Genomic DNA, 11,501 nt, shown 5'->3' with positions numbered 1-11,501 from the left:
TCCATGGTGTGGTGATTTTTAAAGTCCATTCTTGACCTTAGGAAACAGCAGTTGACAAGATCCCTTTAGCAGCTGTTCTGGAGCTTTCACATGATCTTCATCAGCAGACAGAAGTTTCTCGGTGACATGAAACTGTAGATGTTCAAATGTTCTTTTTTTTTCCACTGAGCACTCATCCATGATGCCTTAAAGGTTTGTTCTTGACCTTAAAACCAGCTGTTGACAAAACAATCTCACCTCAAGGTCCATATGGTAGCTGCTCTGGAGCTTTCAGTCATTTCACATCATCTTTATCAGCAGATGGGAATTGCTCAGAGTCAAGGAATTGCAGACATTCAAAGTTTTCTGACCACTTTAAGGACTTTGTGTGGTTTTAAAGTTGTCTTTCAAAGTTATAATGATCATTATGTGATACAACCGAAAGCGCCAGAGCAGCTAGGCCCACTAAATGGATTTTGGTGGTTTTATTTGGATGGATGGATGATGTCATCAGGGCTTTCTCAGGTCTTGCTTGGAGACTGCACTTTTTACTACTTCAAAACCTCGGGGAGTGAAGTTTGAAAGATGTGTGTTAATTCTACCTACCAGGTAGGGAAGGGTCAAAAAGATGCTATTGGTTGCATTATGGGAAATTTAGGACCCAGTGTTTTGACCAGAATTTTTATCTGCAATTTCATGACACTGAGCAAACTCCATAATGCTTCTAAATAGACATCTCTCTCTGAACTTTATGGAAGTACATGCCACAACATGGCTCAACATTACTTGTTTGTTTTGCAGGTCTGGTTATAGCTCACCTGACCCCGGCATGCTCAGGTGAGCTATGTCAGTGACAAGCTCTCAGCCCCACCCTCCTGGAATAAATGAGAACAGCAGAACCAACCAGAGAAGACGAGCTGTGCTGTCACAAATACTAAATAAAATACAAAATCGAAGTAGCAGAGGTTAAAATATCCAGAAATTTACTGCTTATATACTGTCCCATAATGTAACCAATAAGAAATTTTTGTTTTTCCTTTCCTGCCTGGTAAAAGCAGAGTCTGAAGTCTGAAAGTTCCCTGCACTTTCTTCTTCAATTTCTTTGTGCTCTCTCCAATGTTGGCTCAAGTAACTGTGCCCTTAAAATACTTTATACAGATTCTTTTACAATACAACTTCCTTCATGGTTTAATGATCTGATAAAGAAAGACAAACAGAGTGCTTGTGCAGATCTGAGGACACGCCAACTGGCAGGCAATCTGGAGAGTTGCTTGCTTCAAAAGTGAACACAAACACACACATTTGTATAACTTTGTATACCTCTCCTCTTTCTGTCTCTCTTCTCTCCTCATCATCTACATCACTATCACCACCAGAATCTCCTCCTTTTCAAAATATGACACGATGAAACAAAGGAAAAAGGATACACCGCAGGAAATATGGTGAAAACTGTTGGGGAAACCATGAAGGGAAAGACGGAGAAGGTGACAGATTCTCCCCTCTCTTTCTACCAAACAGAATCCTGTATGCTGGCTCTTTAACACCTCCCTCTCTCTTCACTTCATTTTCAGGCCCATCATCCCCCTTTTTCCCCTTTTTCATTTGTTGTTGCTTTTAATAGCATCGCCATAGAAGTGAAGAGGGGTTGCTAGGTAACTGGCTGGCGTCTGGAAAGGTGTTTGATCGGTCACACTCGCAGACAACAGTAGAGTGGTGTGTGTGAGGATTTGTGTGTGTGTTTGTATCATAAGTAGACGCCGCATGTGCCTGGATCCATATTTGCATCCAAAGGTTGTCATGTCGGTGTAAAATATCAAATTTTGTTTTGGATTTAGAAGATTTATTTTAGCCCTAACATCTCAAATTGAATCCTAAAATCTCAGCTGATGGCATTGAACACTTGAGTGAACCTTCATCTGCCTTTTTATGGTAACTGCAGTATCAGAGAGCGGCTATAGGAATTCATTACATGAGGAAAAACGGCAGACTTAGAAATAATGTGACATCATAGCAAACTGTGATGACACCTAGAGGATTTTGTCTGCTACTGCAGTCGCCTTTGTCTCTGCTGGTACACGCAGATAATCAAAGTGTTCCTGAAACAGCAACAACATGACATCCATTAGTGTACATTTACTCAAGTGCTGTACTTTGTACTTCACTACATTTATGTGACAGCTGTAGTTGCTTTGCAGAATAAGATTTTATATTGAAAAACATACAATAAACCCATGTAATACAACTCATTGTTAAAGACTTAAGCAGTTGTTTACAACCTTTTTGGCCTGTGACCTGTCATGTTTCAGCTGACTATGATTTGTTTATTTCTCAGATAGCTTAATTCAAATAAATGTTCAAGGCTCATGAAGGAAATATTGTCATTAAACATTACAGAAAAGTGAAATTCTTTAAGATAAATTTGGGTAGCAGAAGAGTTTTTTCTTCTTTCCTTCCATCAATCACCTCACGACCCCTCAAATCTGTCTTGTGAACCATTGAAGGGTTACAAGCTTCACCTCGAGTAGCTACAACAGTATCATGCTAAAACACTGACTCATCAGAATTAATCTAATGATGTCCTATATAAATCAGTCAAGGGGCCATTCTACTGCAGAACGAGTACTTTTGATACTCTGAGTACATTTTGTTGATAATACTTCCTTACTTTTACTGAAGTAGGATTTTAAATTCATTCCTTTTGCTTGTAAGTAAGTATTTTTACATTTGTGTATCGCTACTTTTACATAAGTAAAGGCTCTGAGTACTTCTTCGATCATTGCTCAGATATTATATGATCTGATGAAGTTCTGTGGGATTACCTCATGGATATAATGGATGGATTTTTAAAAAATGTATATAGAACTGACAGTGAAGCATCTTTCTTTTCTTTTTTATTCGTCTCTCACTCATCACATTTCGCACTTATTCCTCAATGAACCCAGAAATGTCACAGGTTGAGACTGGAGACAGCATGGACGTTTCAGTAAGCAGTTGGTTCTTGTTTTTTCCTGTTATATTAACAAATATATACAGGGAGAGCATCGTAATAACAATAAGGAATCCTTTCCATTAATAACAATAAATTTAATAAATACTCAGTGTCCTTAACCACACGAGGAGAATGAGTTTGGGCTCACTCTACAGATGGGATTGTCATCATCCCATACAAATAACACACACGCATATTCACACACACACACACACACACACACACACTCACTTAGAGAAATGCGCACTGTCAAGTAAATGCCACCTGCAGCCAAGATGAACTGTCCACTGTGCGAAAACAACTCCGCAGATAAGGGTTGATTTGTCAGCCGTGACTAGAGTCCACTCGTCCACTGAGAGACTAACTAGTTGCACAACATGGCTCCTAAAGTGCCACTGATGTTGAATACAAGAGGTCAGAGGAAAATATTAAGCGGTCCAACATGAACATGAGGTCAACGTTGAAGTCATTATTCTGCAGTGTTTTCTTCTTTCTGGTCCATTTCAGTGGCATGACCGGGATCCATATAGTACAGAGTGCTACTGACCGCTAGTGAGGAATGTTTTTGTCAACAAAATAAAAAATAATAAAATTTAAATAAAAACACTCCACACTTGTACAGCGATATATACACATTCACACAGAGATTAACACACCTGGTCTGCCAAACCAAGACAAAAGCATGTTGTTTGCTAACAGGTAGTGGTAGTGGTGGGTGCAAGCACTGAGAATATAAACTCTGTTTTTTACTGGACAAGGTTGAGGGTGTAAGCAGTCCACCAGTGCAGTCAGAAAAAAGGCTAGTCTTGGAGGGAACGACGGGACGATCACCCCGCACAGAGAGACAACAACGTGAGGATGAAGGAGAGTTTATGGAAGATGTTTGTGCACCGGCAGAACGAACGGCGTGCAAAATAAGAACAAGTACACTCACTATTAAGAATTTCAAATAGTCCAGCTCCAGCTTTTTGTCTGGGAAACACTCCTGAAGCAATGAATGTTTTGGTGAAATGTGATTTTTTTCTTTATGTGAGAGACTGAACAGATGCAAGCAGAAATTGGACAGGCAAAAGCACAAGCAGATGGGTAGAAATGAACATTTAGTCAACAAGTCAGAAAGTGGCCTTTTAAGTAATTGAATGGCTTTTGAAGGTTGTGAGTCTCGTAGGAAATGACTGGTCATGACGCACTAAGAAGCAGGTGGAGAGAAGTGTTGGGTAAGGTAGGTGGTGAGCACACTACAAGGCTTTTAAAAGGCCTCTAGGACCCTCGGTGTCGTGCAGGTTAGAGAGCGCTATCAGGGAAAGGCTTTCACACCTCATTAGGACACTAAAGGGGCACGTGGGACGAACGGCTTTCTGTAAGTGCCTAAAACATGACAAGTGGGATGTTTTTCCAAACTTCATCGAGTGCACTTTGTTCGGCTCAGACATCAGTACTCATTCTGTATTCAGCCCATGCTCTAACGTCCTGGAGCAAGTTTGAACACAAAACTGTAGACTTGGAAATGTCCACTTGCCGTTTGTCCCTACGAGTATTGTTGTCCACAAAGAGTGGCAGGCTGCCGCTGTCCACACAGAGGTACAGTGGGGTCCGCACTCTGGCCCTCCACGTCCATGTCCATCAGGTTGGGTCGTGCGGTGCTGGCGCTGCTGTCCCCTGAACCGAGGGGGCTGTCGCAGCTGCTGCCTGGCGACGAGCTGAGGGTCCGGGAGAGAGAGCCCAGCTTCCAGGGGTCGGCTCTCATCCTGACAGGGGTGGGCCGCGGCCGGGGGGCAAACTCCAGCGTCTTGGGTCTCTCCAGGGGGCTGACGAGGCAGAGAGGATCCGGGTCAGGGATCGGCGGAGCGGGGGCTTTACGCCGATGTGGGACTGGGAAGAGGGTGGAGGGGTCGGGGAGGCGGGGGATGTTCAGGGTGTCTTGTGTACCTGAATAATGAGAGAGAGAGAAGAATGCAAAAAAAGTATTTCATTGTCATTGTTCAAGCAAAAATGACCTTAATGTCTTTTGGTTGATGAAGAATTATTTACTTCCTCCCGTATCAGCACCTTGAACACACCAAAAGGGAAGGGCTCTCAGTTGCGGCCCAACTTTGACCTATATAAATAAACAGAGGTACCATGACGCCTGTAGTGGGTTATCTAAAGCTCTATCAAGCAAGGTTTAATATACTACTGGTGTGAATTGATTTAATGGCTGACCGGAAGGAAAGAAATCAATTCTTTTCTTCATGGCAAGAATGTGATTTCTTTCATGTCTTTCAGGTTGTACTTTATTGTCCCTTCTTGTGAATGTTCTTCATAGACATTGCATGTGTGTGATCCCATGTGACTGTGTGTGTTCTCTATTCACTATTTAAATTAAGCTGCCATTTTGTCCGGCTTGCTCCTGTAAAAGAGATGATGTAAAGAATGGAACAAATATTGGATGAATTGTAGTTAAACTTTCCTTTTCAACAGCTGGCACCATCATCTATGTGTTCACTAATCCAATGAAGAACACTACCGTTCAAAAGTTTGGGGTCACTTGGAAAATTCCTTGTTTTGAATAGAAAAGCAATGGCCATTAAAATAACATCAAATTGATCAGAAAAACATTGTACACATTGTTAATGTTGTAAAGGGGGCTGAATCTTTTGTTTATATGGCTTTTCCTTTGCCACTCTCCCTAGAAGGCCAGCATCTTGGAGTCGCCTCTTCATTGCTGATGTTGAGACTGGTGTTTCCGGGTACTTTTTAATGCCGCTGCCAGTTTAGGACCTGTGAGGCATCTTTTCTCAAACTAGTTTGCGCTGTTCTGTGAAGGGATTAGTACACAGCATCGCAATTTCTCGCATGGAATAGCCTTCTTTTCTCCGAACAAGAACAGTCTGGTGAGTTTCAGAAGAAAGCTCTTTGTTTCTGGTCATTTTGAGCCTGTAATGGAACCCACAACTGCTGATGCTCCAGATACTCAGCTAGTCTAAAGAAGGCTGGTGTTGAGCTGTGCTACCATGATTGCAAAAGGATTTTCTAACGATCACTTAGCCTTTTAAAATGATCACCTTTAGCAAAACACAACATGCCGTTGGAGCACAGGGCTGATGGTTGCTAATAATGGGCCTCTGTAGATTTTCCATTACAAATCAACCGTTTGCAGCAACAACAATCATTTACAACATTAACAATGTCTACACTATTTATGAGTAAGTTAAATTTATTTTTATGGACAAAAAATATGCTTTTCTTTCAAAAACAAGTGACCCCCAACTTTTGACTGGTAGTGTATCTCGGCTGCAAACTCTTAATCTTGTTGGTAAAGTGGCAAAAATCCATCATATGTTCCTTTAACATTGTATGTTTTAAATGATTTATCACTGTACCTTTGTTAGTAGTCCTGTGTGGTGCTCCCGGTGGAGGAGGCATGGGCATGCTTCCATCTGACGGCGTCCTGTGATGTCCCAGAGTTTGGGCTCTGGGTCGTATCGCCCCATCTGACGGGGTCCGTCGGTGTCCTCTGTTCAGGGCCATGGCTGCAGACACATGGGTGGGTGTGAGCGACTGGTTGGGCTCCTTCTTGAAGCTCTCCGCCCGCAGGTCCAAGAGCGGGTTGAGGGCAGGAGCTGGTGGTGCCACCGGTGTTTTGACCCCTGTCACCGGGGTCAGGGGGTACTCGTCTGGGTCGGAGGGAAGGAGGGACTTTGTGGAGTTGCAGTCAGACAGAGAGGACAAAGAAAGGAGTGTGACAGAGGGAGATGGGTCCATGCAGGGGAGTGCTGAGTCGTGATGTCTCGAGAGGGAGAGGGAGAGGTTTCGGCTGGGCGGAGAGGTGCTGCGACGGAAACGTCCCGTCCGCTGGAAGAGGCCCTCCTTCTTCTTAGGCTGCTCCTCTCTGAGTTCCTGCTCATCCTGAAGCACCTGCCAAAAACATCATGTCACAAAAACAAGCTGTGAGGCCACTGAGAAGTAGTCTTACTGAAATAAATTCAGCTGGAAAACAAGAACACAGTGAACAGCTGGGGTCATTTCACCTGCTGTATTACTTCTTTGATAATCAATTCATCACCCTACTAAAGGCGCTACAGCAAAAGAATACATCCCAATTATTACTTTTATTGATCCTCTCCTGTGTTTACTCTGTATCTAGACCTTTGGTGACTGGTTGAAAATCTTCAAAGAGATCTTCACAGAATTAACAAGGTGCTGGAAACCATCCACGTAGACCTCAGTCCATGCTGACTCAACAGCATCGCACATTTCCTGTTGATAATTTGGCAGCTCATTCATCCCATTTCATCTCATCCAAAAGGTGATCTATTAGTCTGAGATCTGGAGACTGCGCAGCTGAGTTGAAACACATCACTGTCAGGTTCCTGCTATGACTAACACATGGTGCGTTATCCTGTTGGAAATATTTAAATTATATATATTTTACTGGATGTAAGTGTCTCTGTGAGCAAGACGAAGCTGTTTGTTTAAACAGGGACATTACCTGATAAAAGGAGTAAGGTATGTGTGAATGAATATTCTTTATTATCCTGTAAGGGATTTTTTGTTTGCAGACAGGCTTGTAAATAAATGCAAATAAAAAGACCCAATAAAAACAAATAAAAAACAATAACACTTCAAATACTGGCGAGATAACGAGCGATAACCAGAGAGAGTTGAGTGGAAATGACGACTGCTCCAGTTTAGACGCGATCAGTCCCAGAAAGAAAACTAAAAACTATAAACCTGAAATATCAGCTAACTTTACTTACATACTGCAAAAAATAATAAACTGTATATTTGCATTTTGCAGAACATGTTGTTCCATATGTGACATAAAAATATTTTTTATTTTGCTATTGTTTGTGTTTCTGTGGTAGTCAGTTTATTTCAGCAATGTTACATTTGGTAATAAAGATTTGGTTTGTTTATGTTTGGAAACAGTGTACTGAATTGTTTTGTGTGCGTATTTATTTTACATATCATATATTATTGTTATGAGCAGTCATAGCATTTGTGAGCAGCTCTGAAAAACGCTTGATACTTAAATGTAAACTTACTGCATCTTTCAACTGTCTGGCTCCAGCAAAACAACATATGCTGATGCAAGCAGCGCAAGCCTCCTAAAGCTTTCAAAATAAACTTACATTTTACATGAAAATTTTCAAGTATAAAATCTATTTTACGCCCAGAAAACTGACCACGTTGGTACTTAATTGTTGATGTACTGGGAGTGCCCTGGCATTGCATGGTATCTTCCACTCAATTTTATTTACTTAAACAGACATAACTTGCTGCCCCAAATTACTACTATTGAATAATTACTCTTCTTCTTCTTTGTGGTTTCATGGCAGTTGGCATCCAAATTGTTGCATTACCGCCATCTACTGAAAGAATTAGTTTCCCAGTGCAAGGAATTTACAGTGCCCACCCAAAATACTCCCATTCAATACATTGTCCGTTCTATGACTCAGAGGTCTGAGATGGTGTAAATCCTTCCCTCAGCGTGGTGACTATTTCTTCTCCTGATATGTCTGCAATGTCCAAGAATCTCCTTGCCGCATTCAACAGCATATTGATCCTCTCTGTCCACAGCACAATTAACCACCATAGCAATAAATGATAGAATTTGCTTCTTGTCCATGCATATCATATTCCGCTCAACTCCCTGCCATTTTGGCTCCTGTTCGTTTTGGCATATGATATACCCACTTCTGCTCTGATTTTACTCACTTTTGTTTGTCTTAATTTTTCCGGAAATTGTGCTGACCTCGCACGGTGATTTACCACACAGTGAATGCACTTTATTTTTTCCTGCTTCTCTTCACACTCCTCTCTTTCACAATTGTTCTTCTCACATCTCCCACATCTTCTGACTCCTGTACATACTGCCGCCACATGTCCATACTCCTGACAACAGAAGCACCTTAATGTTGCTCTTTCATAAGGCCTCCTGTAACATACATAGAAATATAGGCCTACCCTCTCTGGCAAATCTCCCTCAAAAGTCAAACATACCAAATTACTTTGTTCCCTTCCTCCTTTTCTTCTCGCCTCACATACACCTTCAATACCCCGAAATTTTTCGTCTTTCACTGACAGCGGTACACCACTTATTACTCCTTTCTTTTTAATTTCTGACCTGAGTGGAAAGCATTTCAAACTGCTATAATGTTTGTACATTTTAATCCTCTAAGCCTGATCTCTGTACCGCCTTGACACATAGTCAATGATAACCATCCCACTCCTTGTTATTTTGATCGATCGAACATCTCCAAGTTTATCTCCGACGAACTTTCCAGCCTCGTGTGAATCCTTGAAGATCCCATCTGTTCTTGTCACTGCTATCACACCAACTTGATACCTGTCATCAGTTCTTCTGGACCCACTCCAGTTTGCTTACCAGCCCCAACTGGGAGTTCAGGACACCCTCGTATTCCTGCTCAACCGCATCTACGCCCACCTGGACAAGCCGGCGAGCACTGTGAGGGTCATGTTTTTTGACTTCTCCAGTGCTGACTTCACCATCTGGCCGGCCCTGCTGGGTGAGAAGCTGACAGCGATGCAGGTGGATGCCCCCCTCGTGTCCTGGATTATTGACTAACTGGCAGACCACGGTATGTGCGCCTGCAACACTGTGTGTCAGACAGCATGGTCAGCAACACCAGGGCCCCGCAGGGGACTGTCCTCTCTCCCTTCCTCTTCACCATCTACACCACAGACTTCAACTACCACACAGAGTCCTGCCATCTTCAGAAGTTTTCTGATGACTCTGCTGTGGTTGGATGTATCAGCAAGGGTGACGAGGCGGAGTACAGAGCTGTGGTGGGGGACTTTGTCACACGGTGTGAGCAGAACCATCTGCAGCTCAACGTGACAAAGACTAAAGAGCTGGTTGTGGATCTAAAGAGAGCCAAGGCACCAGTGACCCCTGTTTCCATCCAGGGGGTCCATGTGGACATTGTGGAGGATTACAAATACCTGGGAGTGCACATGGACAATAAACTGGACTGGGCCAAGAACACGCAAGCCCTCTACAGGAAGGGCCAAAGCCGTCTCTATTTTCTGAGGAGACTGAGGTCCTTCAACATCTGCAGGATGAGGCTGAGGATGTTTTATGAGTCTGTGGTGGCCAGTGCTATCCTGTTTGCTGTTGCATGGTGGGACAGCAGGTTGAGGGTAGCGGATGCTAACAGACTAAACAAACTGATCCGCGAGGCCAGTGAAGTTGTGGGGGTGGAGCTGGACTCTCTGTGAGTGGTGTCAGAGAGGAGGATGCTGTCCAAACTACATGTCATCTTGGACAATGTCGCCCACCCACTCCATGATGCACTAATCAAACACAGGAGCACTTTCAGTGCAAGACTCATTCCCCCAAAATGCACCACAGAGCGCCACAGGAAGCCATTCCTGCCTGTGGCCATCAAACTATAACTCCTCCCTTTAAGTGTCTGACACAGTTATTAAACTAGACCTCATTATCTATTTTCTGTCCAATATTACCTGTTTAATAATTATGTGCAATATTCTCTGTTGCTATTTATTCACTAGTCCTTTTTGGTTCACCATAATAATTCTTAATAATGTAAATATTGTACATACCCACACACCAATATATTTGTCTTTATTTTTTTATATTTATACTATTATATTTATATACTCTTTATCTATCTACCTTTGACAAGTGCAATTGTGACAAAGAATTTCCCCTAGGGGATCAATAAAGTATTTCTGATTCTGATTCTTCCTTGGCTACCATCACTTCAAACACTAGGCTATCCTTCTTTCTTTTCTTATCCACCAATCTCTTGTATCCACTTCCTTTCCTGCTTCACTCTCCATGCTTTCCTCTGACTCCATTTTCCCACCAACTCCGTGTGCCTTAATGATTACTCTTCCTTGACAACAACAATAAATCTCATTTGATCTGACAGCTGCAGAAGAAATTGCGTGACCATATTCACTGGCTGTGTTTTTTACTACTTCTTATTGGAAATATCAGTAAGGGGAATCCATGGGAATTAGCAATACACTTACTATTATTTATTAGGGCTGCACAATTAATGTAATCGCAATAGCGATGTCGTCATGTGCTATTAGGCCTACATAACTGCAAAAAGTGTGTGATTTAATAAAACAGAAAAGGTGTGCATGACGCTCTCTTCTCTATGCGCGCTGCAGTCTGCTCATTATCTCCGCCCACACCAGGCTCTCGCATGTGCCCATAAAAACAGATAAGCCTGTGCAATGAGAAAACAGATTTATGAGCAGTGTGCGAGTAACTTTTAGGACAACTACCTACCGTAACCCCCCTTCCCGCCCCGCCGCTAATCATTCAAAACATAGTTGGACTCTCAAGGAGCACTGAGAGAAATGCCGGTGCTCTGGTCGCTCTGTGACAGAGACAGAGAGACGTCGGCAGCAGCTGAAGCGGTCAGACGGAGAGGAGAAGATAAGGAAGGTTTGGGTTTGGCTCTCTAGCCAAATAACGTTAGTGTATCGGTGCATTTAGTTGTTCAACATGTTCAATTTTTCACAGAGCCAACGTGCTTGTCAATCACTTTTC

General features: G+C 42.6%; 1 protein-coding gene across 1 annotated transcript in view; it reads right to left on the bottom strand.

Annotated features, from left to right (window-relative positions):
* Window positions 1–2,853: 2,853 nt before the first annotated feature.
* The window catches only part of map3k10 (mitogen-activated protein kinase kinase kinase 10), a 47,554-nt gene continuing 38,906 nt past the window's right edge, over window positions 2,854–11,501 (bottom strand). Inside the window, exons 10-11 of the mRNA XM_038693375.1 lie at window positions 6,331–6,865; window positions 2,854–4,897 (exon numbers count right to left, since the gene is read on the bottom strand). Of these exons, the coding sequence (XP_038549303.1) occupies window positions 4,497–4,897; window positions 6,331–6,865 (936 nt within the window). The 3' untranslated portion in view covers window positions 2,854–4,496. The remainder of the gene's footprint in view (window positions 4,898–6,330; window positions 6,866–11,501) is intronic.

Source organism: Micropterus salmoides, unplaced genomic scaffold (genome assembly GCF_014851395.1).
Source record: "Micropterus salmoides isolate LMB-PRFRI ecotype aquatic unplaced genomic scaffold, ASM1485139v1 Ms_hic_scaffold_3, whole genome shotgun sequence".
Taxonomy (NCBI): domain Eukaryota; kingdom Metazoa; phylum Chordata; class Actinopteri; order Centrarchiformes; family Centrarchidae; genus Micropterus; species Micropterus salmoides.
The sequence above is the reverse complement of the archived record's forward strand: the minus strand, read 5'-3'. Positions and strand labels throughout refer to the sequence as shown.